This window comes from Desarmillaria tabescens (assembly GCF_030435595.1).
Source record: "Desarmillaria tabescens strain CCBAS 213 chromosome Unknown EV420scaffold_58, whole genome shotgun sequence".
Classification (NCBI taxonomy): Eukaryota; Fungi; Basidiomycota; class Agaricomycetes; order Agaricales; family Physalacriaceae; genus Desarmillaria; species Desarmillaria tabescens.
Window position 1 is genome coordinate 8,593 of NW_026848357.1, and position 23,354 is coordinate 31,946.

General features: G+C 47.7%; 5 protein-coding genes across 5 annotated transcripts; 1 reads left to right on the plus strand and 4 right to left on the minus strand.

The window, feature by feature from the left end:
* Window positions 1–5,083, plus strand: EV420DRAFT_1649190 (uncharacterized protein; the record flags this gene model as incomplete). Its single annotated transcript, XM_060478270.1, has 10 exons — window positions 1–40; window positions 102–499; window positions 555–695; window positions 1,971–2,252; window positions 3,028–3,304; window positions 3,352–3,508; window positions 3,559–3,885; window positions 3,932–4,158; window positions 4,208–4,765; window positions 4,812–5,083. The coding sequence occupies 10 exons, from the start codon at window positions 1–3 to the stop codon at window positions 5,081–5,083; spliced, it is 2,679 nt and encodes an 892-aa protein (XP_060324726.1).
* Window positions 5,084–16,433: 11,350 nt separating this feature from the next.
* EV420DRAFT_1484935 (uncharacterized protein) lies at window positions 16,434–16,907 on the minus strand (the record flags this gene model as incomplete). Its single annotated transcript, XM_060470133.1, has 2 exons — window positions 16,434–16,620; window positions 16,669–16,907. The coding sequence occupies 2 exons, from the start codon at window positions 16,905–16,907 to the stop codon at window positions 16,434–16,436; spliced, it is 426 nt and encodes a 141-aa protein (XP_060324727.1).
* A 1,485-nt stretch (window positions 16,908–18,392) lies between these two features.
* On the minus strand, window positions 18,393–19,923 carry EV420DRAFT_1484936 (uncharacterized protein; the record flags this gene model as incomplete). Its single annotated transcript, XM_060470134.1, has 9 exons — window positions 18,393–18,454; window positions 18,515–18,552; window positions 18,644–18,688; window positions 18,833–19,042; window positions 19,152–19,301; window positions 19,351–19,513; window positions 19,576–19,662; window positions 19,782–19,860; window positions 19,903–19,923. The coding sequence occupies 9 exons, from the start codon at window positions 19,921–19,923 to the stop codon at window positions 18,393–18,395; spliced, it is 855 nt and encodes a 284-aa protein (XP_060324728.1).
* A 795-nt stretch (window positions 19,924–20,718) lies between these two features.
* Window positions 20,719–21,743, minus strand: EV420DRAFT_1484937 (uncharacterized protein; the record flags this gene model as incomplete). Its single annotated transcript, XM_060470135.1, has 5 exons — window positions 20,719–20,917; window positions 21,051–21,088; window positions 21,224–21,287; window positions 21,412–21,569; window positions 21,621–21,743. The coding sequence occupies 5 exons, from the start codon at window positions 21,741–21,743 to the stop codon at window positions 20,719–20,721; spliced, it is 582 nt and encodes a 193-aa protein (XP_060324729.1).
* Window positions 21,744–22,632: 889 nt separating this feature from the next.
* On the minus strand, window positions 22,633–23,241 carry EV420DRAFT_1649195 (uncharacterized protein; the record flags this gene model as incomplete). The annotated part of the gene is made up of 1 exon (XM_060478271.1): window positions 22,633–23,241. The coding sequence occupies one exon, from the start codon at window positions 23,239–23,241 to the stop codon at window positions 22,633–22,635; it is 609 nt and encodes a 202-aa protein (XP_060324730.1).
* Between the last annotated feature and the right edge of the window lie 113 nt (window positions 23,242–23,354).

The following is a 23,354-nucleotide window of genomic DNA, read 5'->3' on the forward strand; positions in this document are numbered from 1 at the left end:
ATGTTGATTGACCATTCTTCTCCAGTTGAAAGCCCTGCAGGTATACACTAACTGTTCTTAAATCGGAGGATTGGCCTGTGCTTAATTTCTTATTTATGAAGCAACAGGATACACTGCTGCGAAATGGTCCTTATTGGTCTGGTCTGTTCCGATCATTTGCCGAGCATTCCTTGAGACGCCTTTGGATCCTGAACAATGGTTTTGTCTGCGATCAATGGAAAGTGATATAGAGTTAAAGTTCTTGCAGTTTGGGATGGCCATGGCCTGGTCCCTAAAGTCGATTGTGGATGAAGGCTGGGAGAAGGTCAAAGGGGGTAAACCGAAAAATCACATTGACAATATCGGTGGTGGTCGCAATGCTTCCAAGTTTGTGGGCCACCTTGAGACCCTTATACTCATGAGAGCAGTAGATATCACAGCTGGTTTTCTTTGCCTGCCTACAAGGTCTTACTATCCAAGCTTCCAGAAGTCAATAAGTCTTGATGAGCATCAAATGGGGGTATATTATATCTAACAATGCCCTATAATACTTTCTGACTGACCCTCGTCATCAGTTTTTATGGCGACTAGAATCATGGCCTCAGAAACTAGCCGAAATTCAGACTTCCCTTCACATGTATAAGGAACGTGCATTGACGCCACTTCCTCCCTTGGCCCTGGGGGCCTCCTTTATGCAGGAGATCTTGCATGGCGATGTTTGTCTTCTTGTGTATCATTGGAAGCACAAGTCAGCCAAAAATTGGCTGAAGGTACTGTCTGTGTTGGATGGAGTGGCTTTTCACATCCAGTTACTTTGTTATGTGGGTTCTGTTCTTTACATAGCAATTTGATTGTATTCTGACAAAAATTTTCTTCAGCACAGTGGAGTTGAGCAAATGACATGTTGGCAAAGGTAGGAAGCTTTTGATAGTCAAGAAAATATCTTGACCAATTTCAAGGTTTATCAATGAGAATTTTAATCACCCTGACATCCAAACGATTATGGGCAATGAAGAGACATTGAAGAAATTTAAGCAGAGCCTTCCTCGTTGGAAGCAAAGCTTTGCAAACACCGTAGCAATCTCTCCCCTTCTGCTTTTTTTTTTTTTTTAAATCCTAAGTATATTGGTTATGCATGCATATGGTCCAATTTAGCTACTTGTGTTACTGTGTGTATGATGTCATCGATTAAGTCAGCTTAACAAGCTGTGCACTTATGTTATGGCACAAAATTATCCCTTGCCCTCGATAACTTGGTGCTACTTGGGCACTGCCACCTTTTCCCACTTTAGGAAATCCTGACCTCTGCCGAGAAATGGCCGCAATCTATCTGTCACCGTCATTTCTTCACCAGACCGTTCTCATGGCCTAGTCCTACTTCCCACCAAACTCCATCAATCCCAGTCCTTCTCTGGTCTCTCTTTCCCAGACCTGCCTTACTCGGCCAAGATCACCAACACAGTGTGATCAATTGATGCGGGGGCGATGTGCCAGGCCGGGGTGTGCTTGGATCACCACTCCATTTTGTTACACCTGGGTCCCAACCAGGTGGCAGCCTTGTGGCACACAACTCCATTTCCCTGTCTTATTCGAAAGATCACTGGAAGGGCCTCGAACCGATGCCCAGAATGGCAAGGAGAGATAAGATTTGTCATGTGATTTTAGAGGGGGTAATGTGCGTGACTTGATCATGTTTAGAAAGGGAGGCTGCATTTCACGTGATTCGGATATCGGAAGTGGTAGAACCTGGAAAGTGTCTAGAGCATTACTTTCTGGAGGGTGGGGGGCTCAAACTTGCAAGTGCGAAAATAAATATTTTCTGTGTGGAACGAGGTACAATCGAGCAAGCAGAGGTAACCACTACACCATCTGCCCCCTCCCCTTCTGCTTATTATGGGACAAGGCATGAGTCAGACGTTAAATATGTCCCTTGCTTTGCAAGTGAGAAATCATTTATTACTTTCAGATATTCATCGCTTACATTTTCTTAGGTCAGTGGAAGGCTGTCTTCGATTGGAAAACCAGACCTCATCGTACGAGTTGAGGAACTCCTTTGGCGTTGCATTATTGGTATCGCTTGGGGTTCTTGGACGAGCGAGGTTGGATTAACGGACTTCCTCGAAGCAATCAGTCCACTAATCAACAATATGAAACCTTTGAGGAAGAAGCAATCAGGTGCCACACCTTGGGATGAATTTGATGGGGAGGATATGTGGTTCGAGCATGCTATTCACTTTATCCAGCAGAATGATGTTGCAGGTTTGGGTGCAAGGGTGGGTGCTGAGATGATCAAATGGCTCAGGAAAAGCAGGAAGGGCTGGATTAAGTGAGGGGGGTCACAAGACGGATTGAATACGAGGAGAGAGAGCAAGATCCTGCTCTCCCCGTAGAGTCACACGGTTACAGTTAGAGACTCGAGGAAGGTCATCAAGCCTCCCTCGGTTCCCTCTATCTAAGGCTGCACCCTTCACACCTGAATCAATACCCAGAATTCATCGAATCTTAACCTATCGAGTACACAAATGGGGGCATGAAAACTATCCGAACTTCAGAGAATGACCCGAGTTGTCACCCCCATGGTGTGATGCACCAATAATGCCCCTTCGGATGGTTCAAGATATTGATCCGATATCCGTGCAGGACATCATCATAGAAGAGCTTCCTCCCGTTCGGAAGGAAAGCTCTCAAAACTTCTTTCCATTATCTTGACAACAAAAAATCCTACATGAACGAAGACTAACACAAGACATCCACTCAAACTGGTGGAAGTTAATGTTGATGGCACCATCCATAGGAATGACTACTGTTATTCCATCAGTCGCAGGGTGGAAAAGGGCGCAATCTGAAGCTTTTGGCAATACTGGGGACACTCTTTTGTTGAAAAAAACCAAGCTCAATCGAGGTCTCTCTCGTTCTGGGGCAAATATTGTTTCTCCAATCCTTTGGGATCCGAAGAGAAAGGAGTACATTTCTTGCGATTTTTTCCCTTGCTGTCCAATGTTAGTACTCTCTCTCTCTCGGAAATCTTAGATATTCACTTTTTATTAGGAGCTTGATGATCGAATCACCATTTGCAGTTGGAATGATTGCATTGTTAATGACAAGACAGGTAGTCCCTGGTACAAGCCCAACACAGGAAAGGGCTTGGAAGAATCAATGATCATGACTCTGAGCTTTTCCAATGCAATGAAGAATCCTACGGCAACCCTGGAGACCTTCCGTAACTACCACATATTCCTTTATGGCACAAAGACTTCACCTCTCACCTGGTCATTGAACGACCTATCTAAGGTTGGCAATGTCGATATTGTCCGAGAGATCCAAGGTTAGGCTCACTCCTTCTGTGAAATATTGATCCTTACGCTCCACTAGATCATCAAAGGCGAAGCTCCGACCAGACAAAGGACTATCTTCATGTCAATCTTTCCTTACGTGAAATATATGAGGAAGGCCTGGAAGATGAAGGACATGTTTTAAACGCACTCTCTCTGCCCTGCAGCACTTCTGAAACTGGACACCCTTTACAATTGTACATTGAAAACCTTAGCTCATTTCATTTTGGAGGCTCATGAATGTTAGGATTGTATCAAGCCACATCAGAGCCTTTGAGCAGACATCTGACCTTCCAGAAGATATCTTCGATGCCAGTTATCCAATCTCAGCAACAAATTTCTGGTTAGTCATGATGAAAGGAGCAATCAGTTATATTCATTCTGATTGTCACGGTGTTGGTACCTTCGTGGAAGTTCTTTGTGGGCAGAAGTTGTGGTACATGTTTCAGCATCATGGGAGTCAAAGACAAGACAGTCATATAGACGAGTATATGGGTGATTGGGTGCCTGGATTTATTCCGGATCCTAGGGAATGGGAGGCCGAAGTTGTTTTGCTGGAACCCAGCTCTGCCTTGTAAGTTCATGCTGCAATATGTTGAAACATTCTAACACGAAGGAAGTTATATGCATCTGGATACTCATCATGCTGTTCTGATGCTCGAGAACTGCATTGTGAGGGGCGGTCATTTCTATTCCACTGTTACCCTTTCGAAAACCATCTCAGGCTGGGTTCATACATGTATGCTTGGGTACAGGATCATCAATGTTGTACACCTGGAGCTTCATCAGCTCCTCCTTCATATGATGTGTTACTTTCACACTGTTATTGGTGAGAAAGGTCCTGAAAGTGAGCAGTTCTAACTAGTGGCATTCTTTGCTTTTACCAATACTACTAGCTCAAGACACAGATATTCCCAGTATAACAAGAGATGGACTGCTCAAACTCATTGCATTGGGAAATCTGTGTATATTCGGATCAGCCTTACTTCCTTGCATCCTGCCAGACTCCGCCGACACCACGAGGCCCGCAATCACCATGGCCATAGGTGCCTACATATCCATAATCCGGCATCTGCGGGTGGATTTTGGTTTAGTTTTCCTTGCAGAAAATAATGCCGTCGAGCCCTCCATCAATTCCACCATCCTTGTTGACAACAAATTAAGCGTCTATGCTCAGTTTCTCAACATTGGGGATTTTGCTAGAAGCTCCGCAGCTCACTTTGGGCATTCTTTGATCTTCTACGCTCAAAAGGCTTTAAGAGTGCGCAAGGCTCAGGGAGAACATGAATCCCTCATGTTTAATTTTGATTCATTTCGTCAAGATGTTGCCAATTCGTTGGAGACCTTTTTGCAAATGGAGCTGACCACCGACTTTCTCCATGCATACAAGCGATGGGTGGCACGTTTGCATGTTAGGCCCATATTTTTGGTTTGCAAGAAAGTTGACCTCCTTGGTAAGTGGGGAATTTGACACATATGCTAATCTAACAATCACAACAGATCCGGGTGCCTATTTCGACTGGAATACAGCCACCAATTTTGATTGCTCTGATGTTGAAGATGATATAGATGATAGTGATGGAGATGACTGTGAATTAGGAAAGAAAGAGGATGGCCATGGCAGAGATGACAGTCGGTCAAAGGATGATGATACAGAGAAAAAGAAGGATGCTCCTGAGGAGCTTCAGGAATCTGACATCAAGTCAGAACCAATGTCAGGTGAGGATGAATCTATGCACTTGGAGTACATGCCAAGCAAGTCCGTTCTATAATGCCTTTGTATGAAATACTTGTATGTGCTAAGGATGTGTGCTTTTTTGTGACAGCCTTTAGCCAATTTATGTTTCTCTTCTAACAATTTCAAAACTATGTTTATTGTGGCTAAAGTAAAGCAATAACTGTCAATCATACTAGTTTCTGCGTTTTTTGCCCCTTGCAACATGACTCAAGTGCTAACCCGCACTCAAAATATATCTGCGCATTCTTGGATTCCACCCCTGTCATGGATGAGCTTCCAGGCTCTGTACATAATTACATTACAGGTTGCACTTGCTGTTTCAAAATATACATTCCAAAAAAAAGGAGAAAATCGTATTATAATCGGGCCAGAGGCACTTGGGGCTGTCCAGGCAGGGATGCATTTCACGATGAGGTTGGTGCTTGTGGAATGGAATGATGAGGTTGTCTGCTGGTACAACATATAAGAAAAGGCGGCAAGGAAATTGGTGTATACTGCCTACCTCATCCATGAATAGACCATGTTCTCCTTCTCTGAATCTGAATATGGTCTAGATAGATGCTCATTTGCTTGAATTTGAGTCTAAGTCCTCACAATTGAAACAGCTCTGCTATGTGGCACTCAAGCCGGCATAATTTGGTGACATATGGTAAGATTGTTTCCATTGATGTGATTTTGGCCAAGTCGTCAAGCAGGAGCTTGATAAGATGTGTTGGACAAAGTCTTCAAAAGACAGCTTATTTGCGGATTCAAGAGCGTCAGGACTGAAAGCAAAGTCCTTGGAAGCAACATCAGGAGATGGTGATTCATCTTCAGTCGAGACTGTTTTCAGGCATAAAGAAAGGATGAATTTATGGGCAGAATAGTAATTGCATTTAACAAAGCTTCATCGCTTGCTGGGCTCTGGGCTTCCCTGGCTGTGTGTCTTCTCAGCTAAGTGGTCGCTGAGTGCATGGCACGCCAGATATGCAGCAGCAAATACGCTTCTGGCCGTTTTGAAGCCAAGGTGCAAGTCCAAAGTCTAGACCTATTGCCTGTTTTGATCTCGATGATAGAATTTGAAATTGGGCCATCGAGCTGGATGGCCTGCTTAGTCATAAATCTCATTGAGTGACAGGGGTTACCTATATGACTAACTTGGTATGCAAATGAGGCTACTTTTTGGGGAGGATGCTGTGAATCTGATATAATCCTAGTATAATGTTAGCCACTAACTCTTATCGACTTAGATCGTACTAGGATCGCTACTCGCACTTCGGTAGGCAATGCTCCAGTAAGTCAAAGGCGATGAAAGCTGATGGGACAGATAGTCACGAAGGACGGAGTTCGAGGTTAGGTAGATTAAACCTTAGCCGAAGCTGGGGTTTAGACCAGCTGAGGCTCTACTTAAATACACGTTGGTATACTAAAAATAGTACTGTGGGAATCAGTCCGTGATGATCGCATATGCGTAATCTGGCTGAGTCATGAAGAAAAAGAAAAGAAAAGAAAAGAAAAGAATAAATCGTAACATTACCCCCTCCTTAAGGCTCATTCGTCCCGATGAGACACTGAACCTTCGTGTTCCCCTTCGTTCCACATGAGCGAGAATGAGGGTCTCCCTTCTGCTTTAAAACGGTTTTGTTTGGGCCTCCGCTACACCCGAAAGAGTCACTCGTTGTGTTTGGCCTCTGACCCGCCCGCCACCTGGACTCAGCCGTCCGTAGAAATCCTGAGCCACCTTGCGCCGGTTAGTCCTCAGCTGTCTGTCGGATCCTCCATGATCCTAAGGGTTCATTGCTCTTGTGAGCAGCGGTAATCCCCTTCTATGCCGTAGCATGCTTCAACTTGTTTAGGACTCTTTCGTCTCAAAGGAGACGTCCGAGTCACTTTCTTCGTCTGCACTGGAATGCCTTGATACTGAGTAGTATGACCAAGTATCGTCGTCCTCGTTGTCATCGGTGTCTGACGCTGTGTCCCAATTTTCATGTATCCTTTCGAGGTTTTGGAGATTTACCTCCTCTTCTCTATCTGGGCATTCGTCGGGGAGTTCGATATTGTCAATGATTTCGGAAGAGGGATAAGAATCTTGTTGGGTGTCGGAGTGTCTTGGGTTCGTGCACTCAGAGGAATACACTGTTTCGATGTCGGTGACGCAGGGGGTATCGGGATCGTGGTATTCGATTGGCAGATTTCGAGGTATCTTGTCATCAATACCAATAGCTTTTCCTCTGTCGTTTACCATCCAAAAGACCTTTTGAATATGCACTTCGTAGTCATTGACGAGTTCTTCCACATTGGCCATGTCGGAACGTTTAACCCACGAGTTTTCTTCGATTGGGTATCCTTTCCACCGTACTAAGTATTCAGTGATGGTTCGGCGGGTTCTTCCACGACCGATGATACGATCCCTCTCCTCGACAATTTCCTCAATCTCATATTCTTCTTCATTGTCAATTAAGTCAGGGGGTGGTCTTTCAGGACGCGGTTGGTTTGGGAATTCGGGAGTATGGTATGGAGTCAAGAGCGACTCGTTGAATCGGTTATGGATGCGCCATTTCACAGGGAGCTTGAGCTCGTACGCTGAAGCCCCTTTCTTGGCCGTGATCGCAAAGGGCCCGACGCGTCTGTCCCCCAACTTCTTTGTTGGACGAGGGAGATTTAGGTTGGTGGAATCCAACCACACCTTGTCGCCGACTTCATACTTTCTCGACTCTCCTTTTCGCTTGTCATAAGCCTTCTTCATCGAGTCGGCCGCTCGTTCAAGCGATTCCTTTGCCTTTTCATGCACCTCCTGTATTCCTTGCACCAACTTGGAAGCGGCTGGTACCGCGTCAGGGTGTTGAGTGGTTTTGATAACCTGCCCGTCTCGTCCAAAGACTACTTTATAGGGGGAGAAACCCGTTGCCGAATGTTTTCGGTTGTTATGAGTAAACGCGGTGAGCGGCAACCAATCACTCCAATCGTCCTGGCGGTAATTAACGAACATCTTGAGGTATTTTTCAATTTCTTGATTAACTCTTTCGGTCTGTCCGTCTGTCTGCGAGTGATACGCGGTCGAAGGGTTCCCTGTTGTATGAATGAGAGTGTAGAACTCTTTCATGAATTTGGACACAAAAACGGTCCCTCTGTCCGAGATTACTTTCTCCGGCATTACCCCGTATGGCACATAGATGTAGTCTCGCAAGATTTTTGCGAAGCTGAGAGAGGACAATTCCTCGGTGCATGCGATCGGAATTATCGTCTTGGAGAATCTATCGACTATTACGAGGATGGAGTTGTTTCCCCTCGAGTCGGGAAGTTTGGTGATCATGTCAACTGAAATGTGTGTCCACGGCCGACTTGGGACCTCATTTGGATAGAGGGGGGCCTTCTTGGGTCAGTGATCCGCCTTTGTTCTTTGACAGGCCTCGCATCCCTTCACATAGGCCTCCACTTCTGAGCGTATCCGGGGCCACCAATAGTCTCGTAAAATGAGCTCTTTTGTCTTTTCCACGCCCGGGTGTCCTGCGGTCGCGTGGTCATGTCGTAGGGCTATGATCTCGCCCCGCAGTTGTCGATCCTTGGGTACATAGATACGACCATCGTACCAGAGTAGCCCTTGGTCTCGGGAGACCCCTTTTTCATGATTAAGGGAGTCTGAGATTCCTCGGTCCCACTTACGTGGGTCATACGTGGCTAGTTTGATTTTCTCGTGTAGTTCCTCTGTGGTAGGCATGATAAGAGCACGGAAGTGAGCCAGTTTTAGGACCGTCACATCCCGGTTGTCGTCTTTCCCTTGGTCGTGATCCGCTCGCCTAGAAAGTAAATCGGCCTTGCGATTCTGGGCCCCCGGCTTATGGTGCAGGGTGAACTGGTATTCCGCCAGCTCGGTGACCCAGCGGGCCTGGCGTTGATTGAGCTTTTGGGGCTTTCGGAAGTACTGGAGATTGGAGTGATCCGTCCAGATCTCAAAGTCTTCCCGAGCTCCCATCAAGTACTGTCGCCACTCTTCTAGCACAATCATTATAGCTAGGAGTTCTTTGTCATAGATCTCGTAATTCCATTCAGTGACCGAGAGGGATTTCGAGAGGAAAGTGACTGGCCGCCACTTCTCGTCCTGCCATTGGGATAATATGGCTCCAATTGCTCCTTCACTGGAGTCGGCCTCTACCCGAAACTTTCCCTCGTCTAGCGGGATCGCTAGTACCACGTCCTCCTGGAACATCCTTTTTAACTTCTCAAACGCCTCTTGTTGGGCCTTTCCCCACCGCCACTCCACTTTTCCCGTCAGGATAGTAAGCGGTTTAACATGCTTGCTATAGTCGCGGATGAACCGTCGATAGAAATTGCAGAAGCCTAAAAATGACTGTAGTTCTTGTTTCTTTGAAGGGGCCGGCCAGTCGAGGAGGCCGGCGATCTTTACGGGGTCCATGCGTACCTTCCCTTCGCTGATAAGTACTCCCAAATACTCCGTCTCTTCTACTTCGAACTCGCATTTTTCCGCTTTAAGGAAGAGTTTGTTCTCGCGAAGGATTTGGAGTACCTTGTGTACGATACATCTGTGGTCCTTCTTGTCTTTTGACGCAATAAGGATATCATCCAAGTAGACCGATACTTCTCCTGCAGTGATGAGATCTTTAAAGATATCGTTCATCATCCATTGAAACGTTGCAGGGGAATTCGTGAGTCCGAAGAACATTACGAGAGGTTCGTAGAGGCCACGGTTGGTGCGGAAGGCAGCCTTCCACTCATCCCCCTGCTTGATCCTGACGTTGTTGTAACCCCATCGCACGTCCAGCTTGGTGAAGTACTTGGCTCCCTTCAATCGATCCATCAGTTCTCCGATAAGTGGTAAGGGGTACCGGTTCTTAATGGTCATCTCGTTGAGTTTCCTATAGTCCTGGACTGGGCGGAGTTTCCCATCTTTCTTCTTGACGAAGAAAAATGGCGACGCCATAGGGGACTTGGAGGCCTGAATACGCCCGGTGGACAAATTCTCGTCCAAGAACTTGTCCAGCTCCTCCTGTTCGGCGGGATTGAGAGGATAGACTTTACAGTCTAGGTTGGCATTAGTGTTGGGGATTAGTTCGATGGCGTGGTCCCATGGTTTCCGAGGCGGTAATTCGTCAAAATTCTCTTTTGCGAAAACGTCCCCGAATTCCCGATACTCCTTAGGTACAATTTCCTCAAAAGACTTGGTGGTCTTGCGGGCGTTGGCTTGGGCGGCTAGCTCATTAGCCTTAGTCCCCATGGCTCGAACGTGGAAGGCTTCTTCAAAGTCTATTACCAAAATGGTGTCGCCCTCTTCATACTCGTCCCAACGGGAGGTAGGGTCTGTGTCAGGTAGTGAAAAGGGTATTTTACGGCAAGTGCAGCGGGCTAACGTAACCGCCCCGGTATCCCAGTCAATGAGCGGGTTATGTCTTTGTAACCAGTCATGTCCTAGGAACAAGGGAGTGGACCCTAAGTCCACTACGGCTAGTTCGATCCGTTCCACGTGGTCTCTGATGCGTAGCCATACCTCGGCGTATTCGGTGATGTCGCCGCCCTTGTTTCGGGTGCCATCAGCGTTATAGACTGGGACGGGTCGAGCTGCCTTTTTGAGGTTGAGCGCGTGACTTTGGGCCCATGCACGGTCTATGGAGCTGCTGGTGGCTCCACTGTCCACTAGCGCCTTCACCGAATGTGTCTCGCGAGTGTCTAACATTTCTAACTGCACTTGAATTGTTACGTTATGCCCCTTCCTGCCTCGTATGTACATGGGAGACTTTTTGAGGTCCTCCATCCATTCCCATCTGTCTCTCGCTTCTGCGGCAGTCTCGGGCTGCTCCTTGAGCGCCCCCCACAGCTCGATCGTTACTTCTCCCTTGCGACGAGGATGTACCCATCGATGGAGGGCAGCAAGAGCGGCTGCTTCATTGTTGGCGAGTCGTAGCGCCCTCCGGGTCCAGTGCGGACCGAAGGGTTCGTAGTACGTGTCCGGAACGGGCTTCCGTTCCTCGCCCTGCAGCGTGGTTTTGGGGTCCACAAGAGACTTACCCTTCGGTTTGACCGTCGGAATATCGGACCGTAGGTAGGCTTCTTCGTCTTCTACCTCTTCCACAGAAACGGAGGAGTTCTTGCTTCGAGGCGGCATTTGGTCACCGGGCCGAAAAGGGCCCCTCAGTGGCACTTGGGTGCCTTCCGTCAAAGTGGTGGAGGAGGGCTCGCTGCCCTGTGTTCGGCCCCGGCCAAGGGCGCTTGTGCGTGACGTTGCAACCTCCACCGTCGTTCCATGCTTACAGCTCTTCCTGGACCCGGCGGTACTTCGGGAAACCCTTCACGGGGGCACACATATTGGCTCCCTCGAGCGGTCCTCACTGTTTGCTGATGTAAGGGCTACTAAGGGAGGGTGGTCGCCCGAGTTCACGGCCTCAGCTGCTTTTCCGTCGCTTCCCGCTAGAACAGACGGCCCCACAAACGGGGACGCAGGCCCAGCGGGCTGGGTCGTCGGCCTTTCTCCCTCTCCGGGGTGACCTCCCCACGTCTGGGGTGCAGTCGGGACTCGACCTAGGGGGCTCTGCCCTCGAGGGGCTTTCCCTGTGCGGTGAGCCGGGGGTTCCTGAGCTCGGACAGCCCCTAGGGGTTCAGTACTGAGTGCAGACCGCGCAGAGTGGCGGAAATCCCCTCCTACGCCGTTGGTGTTGTGCGATTCCTCGTTCTTAGCTTCCTCGACTGGTAATGCGGCGAAAAAATTGATATATTGATCGTACGGAGTCCCTATATACGTAGTATAAGTCCGACTAGAATTACATGAGCGCGCACCAGTAGAAACTAAGTCCTTAGCCGACGTCGTCGAATCGCTTATTTCGATGCCGGCTCGTCTTTTGACAACTTCTCTTCCTTGACCTCCTCGATCTTCGTGTCCTTTCCTAATTCTTCCTTCTTGGCTTCAGCAAGCAGTTGGCGGAGTCGAGCGACGTTGGGCTTCTTGCGAGGTGGGAGTTTGACCAGGAGCCACTTCGACTTGTCGTCGGGGCATTTATGCTTTGGGGACCACCCGGTGTTCCCACACTTGAAGCACCGCTTATCAGATCGAAGCTTGTCGATCTCCATCGGCTGACCCACGCCCCCATAGGTCGTTCCCGTGGCATCCTTCTTGTCGCCACTAGAATCGCTTCCCTTCGATTGATTTTGATTGCCTCGACCCGAACCTCCTTGGTTCGGGGAGGTCTTACTGGCAAGTCCTTGCGCGACGTCGTACCTGTAGTTCACGTCGATCCTCAGGACTCGGGCCTTCCACTGTGTGTAGGTTGTGGGGCGCTCATTGTCCCCATGCATAACCGTTTTCTGTACTGTCGGCCTTATCGCCGCTTCGATTGCTTCGAACATCTGCTTCTCGTCCCTGAATTCTCCGCACTTGTGGGCTAGCCTCTCGAACTTGGCAAAGAACTCTACTGTGGTCTTGAAGTCCGACTGTCGGACCTTCTTCCACTCCGCTTTCCATATGGCCAGTTTGGCAACTTCTTGGAACTCCGTTTTGACATCGCGGGAAAACTCGGCCCATGTGGGGAACCGCCAATGTCCGTCCTCGTCTCGGTAACGGTAGTATTGGTCGCCCCACCAGTCTTTTGCCTTTTCCCGTAAGTAGCCCTGTGCGAAGGTGATGCGGTACGGGTTCTGTCCTTGATCGTTCATAGTGAAATGCAATGGGAAGACCTGGAAGTACATTTCGCAGTGATGAAGGAATTGATTGATGTCCATGGATTCCCCCGTGAAGTACTCAGGCTGCGTGATCAGCTTTGGTTTGACCTCATTCCATGGATTATTTTCCTTTCCCACAGCTAGTGTCCACGGCGGTATCAGGTCAGGGGGCGAAGGAGCTCTGGGCGGCACCGGAGGATTCGGTGGTCGCGGTAGCGATCGCAATCGATAGTTATTCCCCGGCGGGGGATAGTCGCCTGGGTACGCGGGTCGTCGCGGCGGTTGAGGGGGCGGCTGAGACGGGAATTCAGGCTGCTTCCCCTTGTCTGAGGGTCCTGCGCCAGGATCATCCATGTTGTCATCGTCGGGCCCCGCGCCTGCCCAAAACTCTTCGGTCTCGAGCGGGTGCGGCATTGGCTGCGGCCATTTGTAGGCTGCGCATTCTTGTTTTGGGAATTCGGGATTTGCCAAATTCCACACGAGGGCAGCTCGGTGCCATGTTTCTACCTCCAAGATGTTCTTCATGAGGTAGACGTCCCCCATCTTCTTTGCGTCTCGATAATCTTCTCCCGCCTCCGTTAGGAGCCACTGGGAGTCCTTCTCCATGTCCTCCATCATGATCTCGTATAGCCCATGCCAGGGTAGGATATTAAAGATCGTCAGCCGGGGGTGAAGAGGGTGGACCAGGAGGGTCCGGACTGCCGTCATCACCTCGTTTTCGAGGGCGCTGTTCGGCGGCCGACTTGGCATCCTGGGCCTCCTTCCTCTCTCTGGCGAGCCTGTCGATCTCCCTATTTCTTCTCCACCGCCCGATATCGGAGTCTCCATCGGAGATCTCGTCCTGGTAGACGTTCCAGGCTCTCCTTCTTCTTTCCAAATCGGTGCCTGCTCTTCGAGCGGCTCCAGAATATCGAACGGCGGCGGCGCGGATTCTGTTGTCGACCTCCTCGGGAGTGGCGTCGGGCTCAAGGGGGAGGTCCCACCAGCCTCCAGGCCCTTGGAGGGCATCCTCTTCAGCACGTCGAATGCGTGCGTCATGCGCTCTGCCTCGCTCCATTCGGGCCTCGATTTCTGGGGCGAGCCGGGCATCTCTTGTGAGTCCGAGGGACTCGATGTACGTGTGATAGAGGAGTGGCCAAGGACGCTGGGAGGCCGGGACGGGCGTGGCGAAGGCTCTCGACGCGACGGACGGTTCCCAATTGGAGACTCCGGCGATTCGCTCGGAAACGGTAACTGTTCCAAGTTCCTCAGGGTCGTAGTCTGGGAACTCGCTCCAAAGCTCCCGATCCGTCGGCTCGTGTGAGGGGACGGTGGGAGCGATCGTTGGGACCTCGGGCCCTGCAGGGATCGGGTCGGGCTCTCCTCCAGGCGCGACTCTGGCCATAGCAGTCTCTTCCCTGTCTGCATAGACCCAGCTGGTGCTGGGGTGCCAGCCGACTGGCTCTCCCCTATTGGTCGGCCAGGACCTTGGAAGAGACTGTGGACCAGCTGTACTGGTGGTAGCTGCGGAGGCTCTGAGGCCAAGCTCTCCGGAATCACTGTCGTAGTCCTCCTTGCTGCTGACTCTATATCTCCTGCTCTCGCTCTTCCAGACAGCGTCTGTCCACTTGAATCACTTTCTGGTATCGGCTGCATCTTCCTCCTCATTCGGGTAGATGTCATCGAGGAGGTCGTCGAGCCGGGTTCTTTCCCACTCGGAGAGCTCGTCCCCTTCGTACTCGGTGTCAGAGCCTTCTTCGCCCTCGACCAGATGCCTGGTGCCTTGTCTGCCTCCATGGTGGCTTGACTCGCCTTCGACTGGAGACTGGTCGAAGAGGCCTGGTAGGGGCGAGTCTCCTCTGTCGAGGAGTACGCTCCAGGTATCGGTGATGTCGACGGAGTCAGCTGACTCGCTGGTAGTGCTTCTGTAGGAGTCGGTGCTCGACTCTGAGGATCGCGAGCTGGGTCGCGACGAGGTGTAGAGGGATCCTCCAGGTTCTCCGGAGGTGGCGGATTCGACATCTTGTATCGTCTGTTGAGATGCCGTGGGAATGTGAATTACTGGCGGAGGGTACGCCGGGGTGCTGGGAACGTAGTGGAACGGAAGCTGCGCGCGGACTTGCCTCTGTTGTCGAAAACAGCGGTGTAGTCGGTACAAAATAATGGACAAGAAAAAGAGTATAAAAGTCGCGAAGACGGCGAGAATGGATTCAGACCAGGGCATTCGTAATTGAATCTACCCTTGGTGTAAGTCGACGATTGACCATGCAAGCTGGTAGACAGCGAGTATGGTAAGGACGATAAGGATCACGATGATCAGGCTGAGGTCGGTCTCGTAATTGGAGCCGTTCATCAACTGGATTTCGCAGTCCTCGGAAGTGCTCGTCAATACTAACAACAAAATTGTTAGTATGGAGGCGAGCTGGAGAGCGAGGATAAAAGGGTTCGTGTTTTTAGAGATGGCGCAGAAATCTGACCCAGAGTAGCAGGAGTAGTCCCGCGAACACTGGGGATGGGATGAGTGCGCAAGCGAGGAATACTCGGAGGATGGTTACCACCACCAGTCCGAGGGGGTCATTAAGAAGGAATCGCAGCACGGAGAGTGCGACGACGGTTAAAAGAACGATTGGGATTATGTTGGGCAGCATAGAAACTTGAGTGCCGGCTGGTTACTTGACAATCGATAAGCACTGACTATTGTCCAAGTGCAGCCTAGCGACCTTACGGTCTAGCTGGAAGGTATAGGGATTAAGATGGTTGGGCAGCGTAGTGCTGGGCAATGTTTATCGAGCTTCGGCTAAATGTTAGCCACTAACTCTTATCGACTTAGATCGTACTAGGATCGCTACTCGCACTTCGGTAGGCGATGCTCCAGTAAGTCAAAGGCGATGAAAGCTGATGGGACAGATAGTCACGAAGGACGGAGTTCGAGGTTAGGTAGATTAAACCTTAGCCGAAGCTGGGGTTTAGACCAGCTGAGGCTCTACTTAAATACACGTTGGTATACTAAAAATAGTACTGTGGGAATCAGTCCATGATGATCGTGTACGCGTAATCCGGCTGAGTCATGAAGAAAAAGAAAAGAAAAGAAAAGAAAAGAATAAATCGTAACATATAAAGACCGACACAAAACCTGCCGCATTTTTATTGGTCTCTATACGCTAAATCCCCCTCTGCAAAGCACAGATTGTATTTCCCAAACAAATACAATGTTGACATGTCAGTTCTGTAATAGTTGTGGTCTCTGCCATTGATAGTCCTGGCATTTCCTAGCATCTGAGTGCAATACATTGGGAGAGTGGTAGGAAACTGCAGCACAGGCAGTATGTGGGAGCGAATAGAGGGGAGGGAAGCGAGTAGCCTTATTGATGTCAGGACAGTCAGCAATCTTTTGAGCCCTTGAAGGTTGACTATCATTACGCAAAAAAGGACAGCTGAAGGTGTGACCAAATCTAATGGAGCGAGCTTTGCTGCTTGCTTGTGCTACTTGTTATATACAAATTATCGCCTTCCTCCCATAAAGTGCATGATGTCGCTTCTTACACAAGGATGACAATGAAAAAGTGCTAGATGTCTGAGTCATCTTCTCGTAATATCATATTGCAGAAATAACACAAGGAATTAACCAAATTATGAAAAGAGAAGAGCAACATTTTCAATGTATTGAAAATACAACAGACCAGTAAACAAAGCTCATAAAACTGTATTTGATCCAAAACTGTATGTGAAGACACAGAAGCCAATATAACAGAGCTGAAACTTTAGTTTTCCCCAGTGTACCGAATGCTAATGCTGAGGTAGACTCTACCTTCGGTGGCAGTGATGATACAGTGAACATCCAAGTCTTCTAAGTCCATGAAGTCTTTGGTTGTTTCAACGACCATGCTTGCCCATGGACGCGGGGCATGATGCTCCTCACATATGGGAGTGGGCTCTTCATCCTCCACACTGATAGCAATATCAAGCTCCGAATGCAGGGGTGAAAAAATTACTCACTGGGAGGTCTGTGCTTCTGCTGCGGGACTCGGGTTCTCAATACCACCTTCCCTAGGGCTTGGAACCTTTACGCCTGGATCATCTTGCTGCAACAGGGAAGCATTAGCAGAGGACTTCGACACCAAGTTGGGACTGTCACCAACAATATCAGATGGCATCTTGATGGGGAAGATAAGACTGGTGTCGCACCAGATGGAGGCTTTTATTTCACTGGAGGCAATGGCTGAAATGATTGGCATGCAGGCATGTATTTTGGATCAATTAGATAGAAGACAGCAATGATGTTGAGAGTCGGATTGGCTTGTCATGGGGTGATATCTGCTTAAAAAAGACTTCAGGATTATGGTGGCCATTGATCAATAGTAATAAGGCAAGCCTGAGTCTGTATTGGTGCAGACTCATTCTAGGCTCAAGCCCATATACGAGCCAGCTAAAACTGGGCTTAAGTCGCTTTAGCCAGATGAAGATGCCTGATTTGGGCAGGGTGTTCTCTTCACTTTTATTCTCACCTAGGACACATGAAATCATGCCCTGTGGTGCATACTATAAGATTCCAATATGGATGAAGGCAACTACACATCAAAAATGCTGATTAATACCATAAAATGGAGAACTGAGGTTTGAGATGACAAGATCCAGCCATCTTCAATTCCCACAGTGCTCTTGTGACATCCACACTGAATGGACAAATTATTGTGTCAGACTAATGTCTCTCTTATAAACACTGAATGGTCTCTCTGCCCGATGCTTCCTTGTCAATGGTAGCGGCAAAGTCACTACTGACCAGTGTTGGAAGGAAGGAGATGCGGATAGTCACTGCCTGAGACACATCAGGAGAATTCAGATGCTTCAAAGGCAGGGAAATCATCATACAACCTTAAAGAAATAAGTGGAATGGAGAGCGCACATCATAATTAGTGTAGTCCAATGTCTGAACTCGATTTCCTTTTTTGGTCTTGAAGGAATTTGAAAAATAGTCATTGAGCTGGATGGCCTGCTTAGTCAGAAATGCCATTGAGCAACAGGGGTTCCAGGTACACAAATCCCCCCCATTCTGCATCCCTTTTTCCATATCACGTCTGCTACTGTGTGTCCTCATACCCCAAGGTCATACTGCACCAGATCCTGCCATTCAGCACTAGTGATCACTTGTTTTGATGATTATGGTTGGCCATGAACGCAGCACTCATCTCGTCAGTGGGAATACTTCATTCTCCACACTGAGGGAAATATCAAGGTCAGAACTGGTGTATAAAAATTACTGACTCGGAGTGAATGCTCTCTGCCGCATCTGCTGTCTGGAAAGGGTACATAGGATTGGAATTTCTGTTCCACAGGGATTGAAGCCTCTGCACCTGCCTTGTTTTCCTGCAACGGGGCAGCCCCAGCAAAGGATGTTGACCCAGGGTTAAGGCTGTCACCGATGATATCAGAGGGAGAGCTGATGTCACACCTGACAAGAGCTTTTATAAGGCTTGAAGTTTAGATAGGATCAGACACATGAGTGCGATGGGAATAAGGACATTTGGAAGCTTCTGATAAACTTGTCATCAGTACATATCCTTGAAAAAAGGACTTCAGGGTCTAATGTAACAATTGTTCCGGGAATATGCAATAGCGCATTTGAATACAGAGAGCAAAGTTTTCCCAGTAGGCCACATCCAAAATCATAACCACTGATAACATATTTGGGAAGTATATATGGGAAAGTACATTTATATTGATCAGTCTGGAGATTGCATGACTTCAGCAACTCTTTCTTTCACCACCATCACTGCCCATTCATCTACAGTCACATCTATATGATTCAGGTTAAATGATGAATGCTGTCCAGGAAATCACATACCAAGTGGACAGGCCCTTGTCCAGATGAAGAAAGTGGGCCTAAGATGGAATGGTCTATTGACACTCATATTTACAGTCTCCCAATGTTCCAGTACAAGCGAAAAAGAAGTCCAGTGTCCTCTCCACTGACTGTTTGAAGGCTTTCAAGTACACCTTCCACCAACCCTGTGCTTTCCTTGCAGATAGTATCAAAGATCATGCAAAATGAATGGCAGAAGTCTTTGCAAAATCAGCAATGCGAAGTGAGACCAGAGAATCCAAAGGTTTGGTGAATGCATCATGGGCAAGTGGTGTGTCGGGAAAGAGAATCAGAGAGTACTGCTCCTGAAGATGATATATTATGTCAAAATATGCCTGTCTCCCCTCGCTGAGTGGCCCATATGCATCTGGTTTATGAGCATTAAAAATAGCAACAATGTCTAAGGCAGGAAGAGAGAGGAGCAAGTTGCTGAGTGCAACTATATTGAGAAGCCCTTCAGCTGTATTGACCTTGAATTTGGACGAATCATTTTCTATGCCTGAAACCATCCTGATGAGGCATCAGAGAAAACAATTAGTTGATTGGCTTACTATCAGTGTTCAGCCCATCTTCAAGGTACAAAATCAGTCAAAAGAGGAGATCCCTCAGTTGGAAGTACAGAACTCTCTCGATTTTGACCCCATGTATATAAGTATCAACCCAACCCGAAACGGTTTTTGACAAAGTTGTAGTAGTGTAAAAATGTTGTCCTCTGACAATGGAATTTTTGAGTGTCACTACTGTGTGAAGAGTGCCTGGTTGAATGAAACTATTCTTGTTATCAGCAGTAATCACATCATATCATTGAAAGGACATACAGGACATTACTGGGCTCGAGGACAACAACTTCTGCTTTCCATTGCTTTGGGTCATTAACAAAGTCAGAATCCCAGTCATGGTACGCATGTATCAACTTGTCACACTTTTTAATGCGATGCTGAAAGAGGTACCAAAGCTGACGGCCACAATGAACTTGGATAACTGTACAAACCCCAAGACAATAGGGCTTGATGCGGTCAATAGTACTTTTCATTGCCACATACCAGAAGTGGGTGGCAGATGCAGGATACCCCTCCATCCGAAAGATGCGCTCTGTGTTAACAGACGTCTGTTTGAAAACTCCCATGTCGCTGGAAAAAATTCTATGAATAAGTCAGTTTTGAAACAAGAGTTCATTTTCGCTCCTTACAGTTGTAAGGGATGCAAATCCTGGGTGTGGCAGGGCAGACGAAGCACACTCAAATAAGACCTTCATTTTCCTGGCTTTCTTCATGCAGTTCACGTAAAGACAGACGCATGTCATGGCCCTGTCCTTGGTGGTCTGTATACTATGTTAATATATTGTCGTGTTGCAAACAAAAAACACAAACCTTGAAAATCTCGATTTGCATCAGGATTTCCGATCTTAGAAAGTGATGACAGTGTCCAAGTGATCTGAGATGTCTTTGCACCAACCACTAGTATGTTGTGGTCATGAAAATGTTCAAGAGTGCAAACAGGATTGTTGATGGCCAAATCGAAATCCAGGTGATATACCAGCACTGACTCTACAGTGGGTGCTACAGAAAGTGAAACTGAGGCATTAATACAGCACTTATGCCATCCATCCAGCAATGCTCAATCTTGAACCTACTAAAAACATCATTTATAGGATTTCGAAAAAGGGATGGGTGACATATGTTACTAAGCAATGGCAAATGATAGAATGTACGGTATCTTTCACCCACTAAAATGGGGGGAGACTCAACCATTGTTCCAGAATGAGCTAGGTTGTGATCTTGTTTTAGTTGCTTTCGGCTAGCTGATACAGATGTAGATCATTGCCTCTTTTGGTGATACAAGAAGGGATACTTGTTTGCTCGAACAAACAAAGAACTGTCTTCGCTGATTTGACTGAGCTCAATGGTGGGGAGGTCATTAATGTTCAAGCCAGTGTTTGGTGGATGGGGCCAGAGCGCCGGAAAGTGTCTGTGGCCCCATTGTTCCACTTGCAATGTCAAGAGGCAGTGAACCTTGGGAATCGAACCAAGTGTAAAAGCTGGGAGGTGGCAGGCATTAAGAAGTAATTGAGGAGGGGCACTGCAAGACCTTGGTTTCCATTTTACTCGGTGTTTCTGTGCCAGCAATGATGAACGTCCTCTGCGTTGTTCTGCCTGGGGTCCCACCTTGTGAGCTCCCTTGAAGTTTCAACTATTATTAAGCCAAGCAACATTTGCCAATCCTACATGAACCTCCAGGCCAAGGATTTGGTTACACTGAACAAGGGCAGCAAATGCATCAGAAAACCAGGTATCCGCTCCCTCAGAGTCACCTTGGATCAATGGTGCAGCCTCAGTCAAGAAGTTTGTCAATCCAGTGTCACTTGTCCAACAGCCCCACGTGACACTGATAATACAATGCCAGAGCATTTCCTCAATATGTTGGAGGAGTTCCAGTTTTCTGTAAGATGCAAGTCATCCTCTGACCTGCAAGCAAACATCAGTGATACCTTTGCGAGATGGTAAAAAAAAACTCCTACCTGTAAAGTAAGCGAGATGGAGATATGTTCCCCAGAACCTGGGTACAGAATGAGCAGGAGTGGTGATATCGCAACAGCATCAATGAAAGCTTTCTTCCAACATTGCACATTTGTTCAAAAGTCTCCTCAAAGATCATTGTAGTTCTGAGGTGGTCCGAGTGTTCAAACCTTACAGTTAGAGCAAGTACCATGAATACTAAGGGAATCTTATCTTTACGAATGAAAGTTTTCACCATGCTAAAGAAACAATCAGAAGTTGATTTAAACAGTGTTGGATCCTCTTACAAGGCAAAGCACTGAACGAATATGAAAAGCGATGCCATCCAAAATACAAAGGGCATTGGTGTAGGTTTTGATGGACTCATCCTTCTGGTTGTTCACCAGGAGGCAAATATCACGATAGACATTCTCTTGTTGGTTAGTTGCCCATGGACTTGGCATTGATCTGTTCCTATATGCACCAAGCAATGTGTAAAGTTCATTCAACTTCATGGTCCATTGCTCCAGCAGCTCCCGAATCTACCAGACAGGATTAGGAAGGCTCTCACATTCAAGAAATGACTAACTCACGAAAGCTGAGATAGTATGAACGAGTCGGGATACATGAAAAGATGCAGGCCATGTCCACCACCTTTGCAAGGATAATGGTGTCAAGAATTGCACCAAATTGGTCTTCTGTGGTGCTGATTTCATCGATACAGGCCTTTTCAGGTTTGCACCAATATTGGTCAGCAAACTGCTTCAGTGATCGTCCCATCGTGATATCTCCCAATTAATAGACTTTTCAGTGCAAATATGACATTAACTGCATCCTCAAGCTCTAAGGTCAGAGAAGCATCATACCTAAATTGATGAGTGAGGAGCCGGATGATGGACCAAGATAGGATTGAGATAGGATCTCATTTACTCCCTTGACTTCAGCTATTCGTGAACCCAGATCAGAATTTTGATAAATTATTTAAGTATCTATATATTGATTTATTTTGAGTCTATAGCTGCTTATAGCAAATAACAAGTCTGATTAATAAAAATCACAAGACCTTATCCATATACAGCAATGGCAAGATGCTGGGGGTGCTCAGGCACAATCTCATTTGAAATGAGCATACCAGTCTTGTATTTCATAGCTTTGCATCACCCTCCTTCCATTTATGACCCAGGTTTTTGGGGGGTTCCATCATGTGAAGTCGAAGTTCTTCAGCAGTAGGCCCATACCATGCTGAATCTATTCCAGGGAAGGGGCAAGCATGGCTCAGATGGTCTTGATTCTTGCACCAATCACAGCCAATTATCTTGTCAACATTCAGAAGCTGCTGACAGTTGACACAAATCTGAAGCCATCAGACATGAGCCATGAATGCCTGATGGAGATCTAGGTCATTGGTGATGGGCTCCCCCATGAGCATGAAGACAGGTCCTTTGTTGTTATCGAGATTCTTTGTTTCAACATAAAGGAGGCATCAGGATTGTGCCATCCTAACGGTGAGCTCAACAGGGTTTCCGAAATTATCCTGGGCCTGAGTGATGCATTTGATGAGGTTTTGTAGAGGGATATCACACCAAACTGCCCATTTGAGACAAGCTAGGGCTTCAGCAATGAGGGGGGGATCATTGTAGACAACATTTCCCTGGAAAGCAGTGATAACCCATGTGAGAGCTTTGGGGTTGAAAGGGACAAAATTCCACACCACATGTGAGGGGACAGTGAAGCATTGAATCTCATGAAGTCATCTGAGATACTGGTAACAATGAGGGGCCATGGTTTGTCAAAGACACTCTTCCAATTGCAGCCTTCCTCCTTGTTCCTCCCTTTTCTTTCTTCCCCCATTTCCACAGGGTAGAATGCCATGATTGCACCTTTGTCTGGAAAGTCAAACCTATTGAGGAATTCCATGAGGAGAAGATCAGCTCTTGGGTTTTCAGAGTAAAATTTTGGTCCAGCACCATAAGGAATCACTGTGATGAAGGAGTTGGGGGAGGCTGTGATGTCTTTCCAGAGATCTTCTGGGAATCCTGCAGTGAGGTGGTTCCAAGGCACATATACCTTGGGGAAAGTGGCATCAGTGAAGGGGGGTGGCAGGTCCCACAGGGAGAATGGAGGGTTTTTTGCTGGAGCAGGAGAGTTTGTTGTATGGAAAGGCTTCCTCAGCAGTGGGCAGGTTTGCAGTGTTTCGAGGGTTGGGGGGCTCATAAGGCATCAGGAGAGGATTCGTGGGCTTGGGAGTTTTTTATCGAGCTTCTCAGTCCTTGTTGTTATCTATTTGGTGTGATTCCTAATCAAAGATCAGAGGCAAATAGTCTGGG